Source organism: Sinocyclocheilus anshuiensis, unplaced genomic scaffold (genome assembly GCF_001515605.1).
Source record: "Sinocyclocheilus anshuiensis isolate Anshui unplaced genomic scaffold, SAMN03320099.WGS_v1.1 scaffold1430, whole genome shotgun sequence".
In the NCBI taxonomy this organism is placed as follows: Eukaryota; Metazoa; Chordata; class Actinopteri; order Cypriniformes; family Cyprinidae; genus Sinocyclocheilus; species Sinocyclocheilus anshuiensis.
The window spans coordinates 2,117,417-2,130,869 of record NW_015555721.1 but is presented as its reverse complement, the minus strand read 5'-3'; the positions used below and the strand labels follow the sequence as shown (position 1 = coordinate 2,130,869).

The 13,453-nt window shown below is 38.4% G+C and overlaps 1 protein-coding gene and 1 pseudogene across 2 annotated transcripts; one reads left to right on the top strand and one right to left on the bottom strand.

The window, feature by feature from the left end:
- Positions 1-13,453, top strand: part of LOC107672437 (tubulin-specific chaperone D-like) — a 30,375-nt pseudogene that overhangs the window by 4,127 nt on the left and 12,795 nt on the right.
- LOC107672510 (zinc finger protein 750-like) lies at positions 4,534-8,164 on the bottom strand. 2 transcript variants are annotated; one of them, XM_016465733.1, is made up of 3 exons: positions 8,015-8,164; positions 5,716-6,995; positions 4,534-5,575 (listed from the first exon to the last, which is right to left on the bottom strand). In XM_016465733.1, exons 2-3 carry the CDS (start codon positions 6,945-6,947, stop codon positions 4,957-4,959), a joined length of 1,851 nt encoding a protein of 616 aa, XP_016321219.1. In that variant the 5' UTR covers positions 6,948-6,995; positions 8,015-8,164; the 3' UTR covers positions 4,534-4,956. The 2 variants fall into 2 exon arrangements, with proteins under 2 accessions (XP_016321219.1, XP_016321220.1); XM_016465734.1 differs by having other exon boundaries at positions 5,716-6,990; positions 8,015-8,020.

Below are 13,453 nucleotides of genomic sequence, written 5' to 3'. Positions count from 1 at the left end.
GGAGCAGAATTCTTGTTGAGTAAATGGGCGCGTTAAGACAGTTTCAGCCTGATTCGCACGGTGCGGTACAGCGCCTGACTAAACTTGAGTTCTTTTTCGCGCCTTGTGCTTAAACATTCAAATACACATAGTTATGTGTCAAAATGCCAGTCTTTGCGAGTATCCTCGTCAACACAGTCAGTTTTGTCTTACATGAACGTTAAAGTTTAAGCATGTGTAGAAGTAAGCTATATGAGATCCTGGCATTTAATGATCTTCACCCAAAAATGAAAATACCTACCTGTCTGTCTATCTATCTATCTATCTATCTATCTATCTATCTATGGCTGGCAATATAAAATTAAGCAACAGTGTAAATGTTGCATTGTTTTTATTATTTCCTTTCATTTTCTTAAAAGAGTGTCTCATTAGACAGTATTCATCATGCTTATGTGTTTTACCAGTATGAGAGGGTTAAGACTGAAAGGGTTTAAAAATGTCTCATATTAAAATTCAGCAGACAATTCACTTGTCTAACTGGTAGTTTATTTCAAACACTGATTAGCGATTCATTTGCGTCATCACACATAAGTCTTTATGTAATAAAATGTTTTAGTAAAATGTATAAACGGATACATTTTGCTGTTTAGTACTTTAGTTTACCAATGTACAGTATATTGGTGCATATAAATGAAAATGATTAAATGTTGTTCTTTCTTGAATTCATTTGGTGATTGCCATTTTATTATTTAAATTTTACACTTAAATCTTGAATCCACTTGTCTAAATGGCTGTTTGGTTGAAATTCTGATTTTAAAAAATCTGAAAATTTACATTTTTCCCAGTATTATTTCCTGATGTTATAGAATTTATTTCCAATTAATGCCACTCTTACAATATCCAAAAGTGGTGTTTATTGCAAAATACTGACAGATTTACTCCCTGACCAGTAGAGGGCACTGTTTAAACACTTATAGATTATGTCTTTGCTTGAAGGATTTGTATTTTCTGCACAGGTTTGTGACCCGTCCAGATGTGAAGCAGAAGTGTTTGGGTGATTTTCTGGACTGGTGTCTGACCACCGTCTCTCAGACCAGTAAAATGACCATGGAGGGAAATGTGACCCTTGATGGCGCTTTGCAATCCCTGGTGAGCCTCCAATCACATGCAGTACTGTTCATGTACTCCACTTCTTTCTTTTTTTTCAGGAGAATTAAAATATTGAACATTCAGGTACTTTGCATAACAGTTCAAGTTTTAAGAATTGTATAGAATAGGGAAGTCCACACCACAATTTTAACAATAATTACACACGGGAACAGTGTTGGAATCACTTTCCCGGTGGTGAATAATAAAAACATTGACAGCTAATGAGAATCTATGCGACTTGAGCATTTGAAGAGGCAGATGACAAAACTGCAGCACATGCTTATAATAAACAGAATATTATCATCAAGTTGATGGCTGCTTAAATACCGGTAGTTATGTTTGTAGTTTTTGTTCTGGGTGTAAATGGGCCTTTAGGCCTGTAATTCCTGCGCTTATTCCTGCATATTTGCAGGCGATACCCACCAAAGCCTAGAGAGGCAGCGGTTACATGCCCTCCTACCTGTATTTTTCACAGCTTTGTTAAAACGCTGATAATTGCTTATTTTAGTGACTGATCTTTATCAGAATTGTTTTCATTGCAGTGAAACATCCTGCATGGGTTGAAGTCCAGAGAGCTGTGAAAACGATGTTGTTATTCTTTCTCTATCACCCGAGGCGCTCAAAACAGGCTCTGTGTGTTGAGAATGCCTGCGGTGCTAAAACTGCCATCAGTCTTTTGCATATATGCTTTAAGTGCCACAAGGCAGCGAGCAGGAACATGTGCGGTGCACTTGATAATTACATGAGACTGCTGCTGGCACCAAGATAAACGGGATTCAGACACGTTAAAAATGGGTTCGATAAATTTGACTTAACATCAACTTGATGATATATACAGTCGTGGTCAGAATTATTGGCACCCTTGGTAAATATGATCAAAGAAGGCTGTGAAAATAAATCTGCATTGTTAATCATTTTGATCTTTTATTTTAAAAAATTCACATAAATCTAACCTTTCATTGGAGAATAAGAATTTAAAATGGGGGGGAAATGTCATTATGACATAAATGTTTTTTTCTCTAATACACATTGGACACAATTAATGGCACCCTTTTATTCAATGCTTTTTGAAACCTCCATTTGGCATAATAACAGCTCTGAGTTTTCTCCTATAATGCCTGATGAGGTTAGAGAGCACCTGACAGCAACAAAGCAGATGATATTTTGAAGAATGTTCATAACCAGAAATTCTCTGGTCCCCATTGACTCCAATAGTGTTGTTTTTTTTTTTTGGTTACCAGTATTGTTCCAAATATAGATCAACAACAGAATTTTCATTTTTGGGTGAACTATTCCTAAATTTCAGTGCATCAAAAAATGTTGATCCTAAAATATCCTATTTATCATATATATATATATATATATATATATATATACAGTGGGGACGGAAAGTATCACTCAAACTCTCCTCCTCACCGTGCATTAGGACGATATAGACACACGTCCTCTTCCAGGCAGATTTGTAACATTTTCTGTTGATTGGAAATTCTTAATTATTGCCCTGATGGTGGAAATGGTAATTTTCACTGCTCTAGCTCTTTTCTTAGTCACTTTCTAATTTGTGAAGCTCAATTATCTTTTGCTGCACATCAGAAATATATTCTTTGGTTTTTCTCATTGTGATGGATGATTAAGGGAATTTGGCCTTTGTTTTCACTCCTATTTATATTCCTGTGAAACAGGAAGCCATGGCTGGATAATTTCATGTTCATAATCACCCTGGTATGCTCAAAATTGTAAATATGAACGGGAATATACTTCACAGATATTTTACTCATAAGAATTTCTAGGGGTACCATTAATTGTGTCCAACGTGTATTTGAGAAAAAAACATTTATGTCATAATGAGATTTCCCCCCATTTTAAATTCTTATTCTCCAATGAAAGGTTAGATTTATGTGAATTTTTTTAATAAAATATCAAAATGATTAACAATGCAGATTTATTTTCACAGCCTTCTTTGATCATATTTACCAAGGGTGCCAATAATTCTGACCATGACTGTAGGAAAAGTATTGCTCAGAAGATTTTGGGTAGTATTGTATTTCCCAGCCAGGGCTGAGTGTACCGCAGGCTTACATAGATTTTAGTAAAATGTTTAAAATAATTGAAATGAAACTTATAGATATTTTGATTTTAAAAAGACTGCATGTCAAAATTATTTCTCACCAGGCCCAGCTCTTCAAGCATGGGAAACGTGATGATTTCCTGCAGTATGGTGTGTATATATCCTTTAGGTCTTTCTTTGGTCTCAGAATGTAGATAAATGCTTACTAATCTTTCCCTGACCGTTCAAAGCCCCAACACTGCTTCAGTGCCTGAATCAGACGAGAATAGCTGAGATTAACCTGGCCACATTGCGTAAGCTGGGAGTAAAAGTTGTCCAGAGAATTTGCTTGTATTTTCTAAAACCACGTTTGGCCAAATGGAGGTAATTGAGGAGCGACTTATTGACAAAATATGATGAAATGAAGCAAAGGATGCTTAAAAGTATTAGCTAGTTTGCATTAGCTAGTTTGTAAGCATTTTGTATGACTGTATCCAGATACCAGAAGTCAGTCACTCGCAGTGAACCTGACCCAGTCTTCTGTCACTGGAAGCGTATAGGCTACAAAACCTGATCTAGAGTCTGTCAGTCAGGAGGAAGACTATGACATGCCTCAGGAGGTAGAGAATGTAATTGTAGAGTATTCATGCATATTTTTGTTTTGTTTCGTAAATTGCTAATTGCTCTCATGTACTGCTAATTTACTTATTCATTGTTGCAGAACAACTGTTGGTGGGTCTGAAAGACAAAGAGACAATAGTGAGATGGTCTTCTGCCAAGGGGTGAGAACAGTTATCTGGTCTAGGTGTGATAGTGCTATATTTTAATGCCATATTTCTCTAATAATGCCTAGAGTTCTAAAACTTTTCAACAAAGTAAAATTATTCTCTTTTAACCACCTACAGGATTGGAAGGGTATCTGGTAGACTACCTAAAGAGCTTGCAGATGATGTAGTTGAGTCTGTTTTAGAGTGTTTCAGGTGCAGCATGATATAACAGCAGACCGAGATGTTATGATGTGGCTCAAGTTTTTTTAAACACTTGGTGAGGTATTTTCAATGGCATTTCTGTCTTCACATTTTATAGTTTCCTGGAAACAGATAATGCCTGGCATGGGGGCTGCCTGGCTCTTGCAGAGCTTGGCCGAAGAGGACTGCTGCTTCCTTCCCGTCTCTCAGATGGTTGTCTTGCATTTTTTTTAACTATTATATTCAGTTTGAAAGCTGTTGGATTTAAGTTTTACTTTTCCACTGACGAATTGTAATATCATAGCTATAATCATTGTAGATCCCCTACACCGTACAGTTTCAAAAACATTCATAAGCAAACATAATTCACTTTGTACAAACACTTAATTCAAATACTTCAAGTTTAACAAGATCCTTTATTTTTAAAAATGCCACCACCCAGCTCCATTTAATGATCTATTACATTTTTTGTCAAAGCGCAAAAAATTCTCAGTGTACAATCTGGGCTGCATTTTTCTTCCAATCAGTGCTTAATGTTGTACACTAAGAATATTTTGGAATTATCTATATTTACATTTATGCATTAGGCAAATGCTTTTCTCCAAAGCAGCTTACATTAAAGTTGTCAGTTCATGCGTACCCTTGGAATTGATCCCATGACCTCTGAGCTCTAATGACAAGCAATTTTACAGACATAAATAGAATAATAATTGAAGACTTCAATGTAGATGTTGGCCATCTTCATGTAAAGTCTCTTGAGCATTGCTCCTTTGTATTTGAGTTGCAGCAGTCCACAATTTTGAGATCTCTGAATCAGCAGTTTTGTGACCTCTTTCTTTGAGTTCGAGCAGGTTCTTTGACCTTTGCTCTTTTGGTAGTGTGCCTCAGAGGTCTACTGTTTACCCGTTTTTGTCCCAGTGCCTGTGTGTTCTGTTTTGGTGTGTCTGGAGTGTCTTTGACAAGGCTCTTGTCTGAGGAAGGAAGACTTTGACTGTTCTGGCCCTCAGTTGTTTCTTGTTGGCCAATAGAAGAGTCATTGATAATGTCCTTTGAGCTAGCTAGCTGACACAAAGCAAAGGCGGCGGTGTGCCTCTGGTCACATGGGTCTATTTCTTGTTCTCTGGGTGGAACAATTGTGCATACCTCAGCATTTATAATGGTTTGTCTTTCTGGAGTTTCAGAGCCTGTGGTGTTGGGCAAGGCTTGGTTGTTGGACTGTACCCTGAGGCAGAGGTTGAGCGGTGCCTCGTCCTGACTACTTTCTGAATCATAATGGAGCTCTTGGTCAGGGTAGTGGTGTGTCATGTTGCTGGATACGGCCCGGTCCCTCTTGGAAAGGTTAAGAGGAACTGGCTCCTCCTCAGTTTCTTCATCTTCCTTTTCTGATGAACTCTCACTGCTTCTTGTGGAAGCTGTGGTTTGTGGTTCATTCCTAGAAAGATAAGACAAGATACCAATGTTTTTTTTCCAATTATGTAAAGAATAGCATAATCATTCATTTGTTTGTGGGCAACCTAACCAGATATTATTTTGTTTGATTGTGATGTAAAGTGTTACATAGAGTTAACCTACCTCTCTTTCTTTTGTAACATGTTCTCTTGAGTTTGTCCACATGATTTCTTGGGTAAGATTTCAGTTGCTGTAGTTGCCCCTGGATCAGCATACTGTGATTGATTGACTGGGAGTGACTCCCCATGAGAAGCATGTCTAAATGTAACAGGGATCCGCTGGGTTACATCTGCAGTACTAGGCCTGTCTGGAGACCCGGAGGCGGCACACCCTTCTAAAGGACTCTGGCGAGTACCTTTGTCTACTGTACTGTGCTCCTGGAAAGCCCTGTCCTCAGGAAGTATGCTGTAAGAGTCAGGATGAGATAGGGGTACTAGATGCTCTCCATACTCGCGAGGATAAAATCTGTTGCTATGCACATCCAGAGGAAGATACCTGGTTCTCTGTAAGGACATGGACAATTCAGGGTGATGGTAGAGGCTGTAGGGTAGCGGTGGACCTGGGATAATAGAATGGCCGTATCTGTAGTGATAAGGATGGAGAAGGGAAGTACTAGGTGGGACCAAAGGTGATGGAACCAGAGGTCTCTGGGTCTCTCGAGGTGTGAGTTGGTAGGCTGGGGTGTTTGCTTGGCTGTGTGAGTAGGGTGTGTAGAGAGAATGCAAGGGCCTCTCAGGTACCATGTATGAAGGATAGTCTGGTATTAGAGGAAGAAGAGGTGCTGTGGAAGCAGGTGGAACCCATGGTGCCATTTGTTGGTAAAACTGAGGAATGGCTGAAGATGATTGATCATCTTTGTGTGGAGACCGAGAGAGAGCTTTGCTTTCACATGTTCGTGCAACCGGCGAGAAAGCTGAGGATATTTTGTTCTGTCCAATGTCCATGTCCACATTTTTGTCCCTGTTCTCACGGATTGACTCAGGGACATCTTTAGTGACCTCCTTGATGGGAATTTCAGGCTTTTCTCTTGTTCCCTTAGCCATCTCCTCTTGTTCAACCTTGTCGTTGATCCTTTCTGTTGGTTTGCTGGCTTCATCTTCTAGGGGAGGCTCTTTACTCTTGTGGTTGAAGGGAAAATTATGCTGGGAAGCTCTGGGTGTTTTCCCAGTCTGTTCCATGCGCTGAGACACCAGAGAGATGGAGTTTTTGCACAGGTTATACTTCATGTGGTTGAAGAGATGAGACTTGATGTTGCAGGTGAAGGGACACTGGAAGCACTGATATTTGAAAGGTTTGCCAGGAGGGCGGGGAATGTAATGGGGTTTTTTCGGTTTTCTTCCCTGGAGAGTGTCCATGCTGGTGCAGATGTTCAAATCCAATGCTGCGTGGTTTGTCTTCCTTATCTGGCAACAGAATTAATAATAATAATAATTAACCATTCTACCACACCCTGGAGCAAAGCGACAATTGTTTGTTGGGTCAGAAAGGTAGTGACCCAATAAAAAGAAAGTTTTCAACTTGGCTGTAGCTGTTCTGTATTGTTTGTTGGCCTGTGTGTTAGCATGACATGCTCTAGCTGCGCTGCCGAAGCCAGGGTAGGCCTGTAGGAACATGCTCCCCTTTTTAAAACCTGATGGCGTGGGAAACCACATACACCTGTTTCCCATGACCTTACCTGCAGGATACAAACTCCAGACATTTAAAAATTGATCTCACTTACACTGTAAATGTAGAGAAGCTACCGGAGCTATTGGAATTATATTTTATCTGTTATAACATCTGTAAACAACTGGACTGCTTCAGTACTTGAAGGAAATTACTTTGACAATTCTGCACTACAATCAGGATACCTAATGGTCCGGTAAGTGTGCAAAGATTTTGAGGCCTGAAGGTTTGTATTGGGAAGCAGAAGATTGAAGAAAGAGATTGCCAGGCAAGTTATGCAGAAAATGACTCCGCCTTAAGGAACCTGTTTGTCACAAGCTGTCGCAAGAAGTGGTGGCTCGGGTTTTGGCTCCTATGTTTCATACGAAACCGCTCCCTCCTCAAGGCACAAATTAAAAGGATTTTTGTATTGTGAAATATCATTTTGCGTTTTATGTCTAGTTTCCTTGTTTTTTGGTTCTTAGTCATTCTTCTGTGGGTACACCGATATCTTGTGATTTCAGCATAATAAGAGATTTTGGATTTCTTTGGTTATTAAGAGATAGACTGAGTATTATGAGTATATGTACAACCACATGGCAAATACTTTAGAATATTTTCTACCAGATGTAGTCTAGCAGGTGCATCTATAGTCAGCACTTTAGATCTACCCCTGAAACACCTGCTACGAAGTACATCAGCAATTCAGCCTTTACAAATGTTAAAAGTACATGTGAGCAGCAATAAGAAGAGTTGCCATTAGAAATTGCGGCCTTACCTGTATTTAGACTTGACGTTTGGGATATTGTCGATGAATGTATGTCCACAGCGGACCTCCTAAATCATATGATGGTCCCACAGTGGAACAGTTTGACTGATGGTGTTGTCCTTGAGAGCGGGTGTCTGTTCGTTTAGGTGCTCCGTCTAGTTTCTGATGAGTCTGATGAGTCTCTCACTTTCTCTCTGAGGTGTTGACTCTGTGGGGTGGAGTCTATGCCCAATCAGTAGAGCCCTGAGGCAGCATCAATGTGCCTGACATTAGGCAAGCCCCAAGCCACGATACGTTGCTAGTTTGCCTCCTCTCTCACCTGCTAGTGAGAATCCACATGGATGAGAAGCCAGACAAGACTGTTTGTGGCTTTTGTTTGCCTGAATAGCTGAATTAGCCCAGGAGTGGTAGAGTTAGGTGTGAAGCAGGTTTGAGGATGTTGTCAGAGGGGTGTGGAGATATTGAGGACAACCAGTGAGATTTGCATGAATCCAAATGTGCGCTGCGCCTGATATGAAGTGTCTTTCAGCATGGTTATGAAAATGCAGTTATTTTTGCCAGATCTGTATCTTCGTGTAATTTAACCAAATTTAATGGTAGATTTTAGTGTTGTTTTGAAAAATTGATTCACGTTTATTTACATATACAGCATGAATCATAAACTCAATTTCGGCTCCACCTAAGATTTTAGAAGACCTAGTAATGAGGTTCTTCCAAAGGTCAACTATCAATACTCTCTCCCTCTTGTGTGTTTGCGTCTATTTATGCACCACTCACATTTTATTATGACTGTTCAATAATCTAAATCACAATTTTATCTAAAATATTTGTAAGTTTTAAGCAATTAAAACTTTTATGGTTGCATTAAATTGATCGAAAGTGTCTATAAAGACAATTATAATGTTCCAAAAGACTTTCATTTCAAATGAATGCTGTTCTTTTGAACTTTCTACTCATCAAAGAATCCTGAAATCCTGAAGTGTCACATTAAGCAGCACAGCTTTCAACATTGACAATAATAAGAAGAAATGTTTCTTGAGCATCAAATCAGCATATTAGAATGATTTCTGAAGGATCGTGTGACACTGAAGAGAGTAGTGATGCTGAAAATTCAGCTTTGCATCACAGAAATAAATTACATTATCAAATATATTCAAATTGTAATAATATTGGACAATATTTCTGTTTTAACTGTATTTTGATCAAATAAATGCATATATGAATCTTGAAATATTTTGGATTAGAAAACTAATTATTTTTGTGTACTAATATTTTGTCTGTATTCTACAGTGGTGCCTGTGATTCTAAAAGCTCTGACATATGATGAGAAAAGGGGCGCATGCAGTTTTTGCTATTGAACGTACGAGTTGCCGCCTGCTATGTGTGCTGGGCTTTCGCCCGAGCCTATGACCCAAGTGAACTGAAGCCTTATGTCAACCAGATTTCCAGGTACGCACCCACCACCACCTCAGCCACTGTGCTTTACTGAGACATTACGTGTGCTATTTATTTAATATTACTGTTGGCTCTTTTTTCAAAGAGTTAACTTTACTATGTTATTCATTATTTTAAATAGTCCAGTTCATTAGATTTCCTGTGTGGTAGTTCGGTGGATCAGGTCAAGTTTTAAATGAGAATATATGAAAATACATATATTTTTTCTTCAACCCTTGATGGAAACTGACTCCTGTACGCCCACTATTTATTCAAGCGTTCGGAGTGACCTTTCTTAGATCTTTGTGAAGATGTTTTTGGATGTTCTCCAGGATGAAAGCTCTTTCCACCAGAACCAACTGTGGTGAGAGCTGATCTGATGTCAGTGACGGGTGAAAATAACAGCTCAATCTGGGTGGCTCTGTTGACCTTATGGTTACACTTTCTCTCCAATTAAAATACCTTTTTTTTTGTAAGTTAGGTTAGGTTAGGCTGTGGAATTTGATTAGTGAGGCTGCAGCCCCTATACTGAGGGCTCTTTGTTTTTTAGTCAGCAAGCCGTGCAGAATGTGGTAAGGGAATGGACCTTTTTCACCACACTACCTGGTAATTATTTTAAGAAAATTCCTGTCACTGCAAATTATATTTGAGAGAAAACTGCTGTTTGACACAATTCCATCTCAAGAACCGAGTGTTCTATTTTACTTTGTGAACATCTAACATCTTCCAGGAGGAAAGTCAAGGCTTGTATTATAAATGTCCAAAAACGCTCAACAGCCTCTTCTCGTACCTGTTCGCCTGGCTGTAGTTATTTACCGCCTTAAAACCAGTTTATACACCTCTCACAGCTCATAACCTCTCCCTACTGAGGATATATAGTGTAGTCTGTTGGTCTAGTAAATTACCAGACTTAAAATGGTGTGAGAAGCAACAACCATAAACTGTACACAGAGAACAAAGAGGAGAAGATACTGCTTTACCAAACCTGACAAAACATGATAAACCTAGTAAAGCTAATAATTTAGACAGAAAATTACATTCATATTTCATCCCAAACCCCTTTTTTTTTTGTGGAACAGAAAAGGGGAAATTTGAAGAATCTTTACTGAGCTCTTTTTCAAGTTGTCTACTGTAGATTCAAATAATGAAAAAGAAACACAGTAGAAGCTACATTTTGTAGTCTATATGACTTGTGTGCTTTATATACCAAGTCTTATGAATGCTTTTGTGTGACAGTGAAACCTGAAATATTAATCTTTATTTCTTGAATTGGCAGTCTTAGTTTTATTCAACTGCAATTTCAACAAACATTGACACACAAGTTTCAGTACTGCTTTGATACACATGACTTATTTTGGGGGGAAATCTGCATAATGGATTTAAAGATGGTAAAATGTGCACATATTTGATGTGGTCAGATTTTATGTTTCACTGTAGCATTAACTCACCAATCATTGTATTCTTATCGCTTAGATGAAATGTTTTTGGATGGTTTTTGGATCGAGTCCAGATCTCTCTGTTACAAGACAGCAAACATAAATTAATGGATCTTTTTCAGATAGCTAATATATTTTCTGTGGTGTCCCATGAGAAAGTTGTCTATTTGCTTTAATTGTGGTGCTTGCTTGTGTTATTGCCACTCAGACTTATGGTTAGGGGTTTGCTGTATTTAACCTTGCTGCGTAACTGTATTTTGCAATTCTTCTACTAATTCTGCTGTGTTCTGTTTGTCTGGTGATGTAGTGGTGATTCAGCTCAGTGAAAGAGTTTCATCAGCAGAAAGCATTTTTTCCCTCCCAGGTTCAACAGTAAGCCTTTCAGTCACCATAAAAGCATAATGATATTACGAGAATGACAGCTGAAAGATGCTCCGATGGGGGCCCCCCCTCCCTGTTTGGGACAAGTGTGGGCCTGTGTGTAACTGACTGTGCACTTCAGTTTGTTGGCCCTCCCCGTAACTTCCCTCCTCCCTATCCCCACGGTGCTGCCAGGTTTCGTCTGTTGTCGTGGGTTTCGGTCGCCATTTGGCACCCAGGCTGTAGGCCTGTCGAGTCCTGTTCTAATTTCATCAGCAGTCAAAGGTTGTTTCTATGAGCTTACTGACGCTTTCAGAAACCGTGTCATTGCATGAAACTACACTATTGTTTTTTTCCTCGATTTTGGAGTGTATATATATATATATATATACACACACACACACACACACACACACACTTGTAATTAAGTAATTTTTTGTAAATTTTTTTGTATATGCATTAAATTCATCGAGTCAAGTGACAGTAGAAACTTTTACATTGTTACAAAGATTTATATTTCCAATAAATGCTGTTCTTTTGAACTTTCTATTCATCAAATAATCCTGAAAAAAATGTATAAGAGTTTCCACAAAAATATTAATCGGCAAAACTGTTTTCAACATTGATAATAATAATAAGTGTTTCTTAGGCAGCAAATCAGCATATTAGAATGATTTCTGAAGGATGTGACACTGAAACTGGAGTGATGATGATGAAAGTACAGCTTTAATTGCATTCCATATATTACTAAATATATAAAAAAAAAAAAAAACAGTCATTTTAACTTGTAATACTGTTTCACAATATTACAGATTTACTGTATTTTTGATTAAATAAATGCAACCCTGGTGAACAAAAGAGGCTTTATTCAAAAACATTAAAAAATATTACAGACTCTAAACGTTTGAACTGTAGTGTATATGCAAATATTTACAAAAAAAACAAAACAGATCCTTAAGGATAATAAATCATATATGGTCCCCTCTGACTTTTGGGACACTTTCACCTAGAGAAGTTCCCTCAAAAATGATAATTCTGTCATTATTTACTCAAACTTGAGTAAATAAACCTGTTTCAGACCTGTATGACTCTTTCTTCAGGGGAACAGAAAAGGAAAAAAACTGGAGAATTTGTATTGGTCGTTTTTTTTTATTGCAATTACAGTAAATGAAGGCTGAAGCTTCAAATAGGATGCAAAAGCACATTCAGATGTGTTAATATTACTCATGCATTATATTACATTGATCAGGTCTCCTTTGTGCATTCATGTGAAATAAAAAGTAGCAGTTTCTGGTTGTGAGCGAGCTGAATCTTTTCAGCGTTATCGGTTGTGCAGTTTACAAAACAGGTCAAGATTCATTCACGAACCTGACTCGAGTTCTTGACTCAGTAACTCAATGATCTGGTTGCAGTGGATAACAGTCAGTATAGTGAATGTTTTCAGTGAATAACAACTATTGGTTTGTTCTTCGCATTAAGTTATTGTATGACTTTAAAAGCCTTGGAATAGTATAGTATACACGACTTCTAGGCCACTCTAATTTTTAATATTAAAAGCTTCAGTCTCCATTTACTCGAATTGCATTTTTTAGGTTTTTGTGTTCGATGGAAGAAAGTATGCCAAAGGAAGAACTATCGCTTTAAGCTTAAAGTAATTTACAGTGCACAGGCAGCATGTTTCAATTGTTTCCTGACTGATTGTGTAATCTGTAGAAGAATGCAAGACATTATTATAAAACAATAACAGTGACACGTCTTGCTCTGCATGCAGGTTCAGTCTCTGTCCATTTTATGCTGCTCCAGGCCACTATCAGTTGTTCATCGAAACCAGCACGGCCGTGTTAAGCCCGTAGGGTTGTGCTTGTGTATGTTTGTGTACTTCATTCTCCCAGGCTGTGAGTGACGGTGGGAATACCTCGCGGGCACGTTCACACAGCTCGACTGAGGAGGAGGAGTGCTTGAATAAAGGGAAAAGAGTGCAACAGGCTTATGAGGGCACTGAAATGATAGATGAGTTTTGAGATGAGTAGTACACGCTTGTTTGTGATATGCCTCATCACTAGGGGTGAAAGATCTGAAGGTTTAGATGAGTATGTTTGAGTGAAAGCACTGAATGCGTGTCCCCGCAGGCTCTCAAACTAATGATATCAGTGAATGACAAGATTTAGGATGCACAAAAAATTTTACAGTAGTCCTAATTAATTTATTGTTGTCATTA

What these genes read in the sequence shown, in the direction of transcription:
- LOC107672510 (XM_016465733.1), bottom strand. Translation starts at nt 6,947, where the DNA reads ATGGACACTCTCCAGGGAAGAAAACCGAAAAAACCCCATTACATTCCC. An exon ending in ATGTTACAAAAGAAAGAGAG is followed by an intron (nt 5,576 to 5,715) that starts GTAGGTTAACTC and finishes TTATCTTTCTAG; the next exon opens with GAATGAACCACAAACCACAG.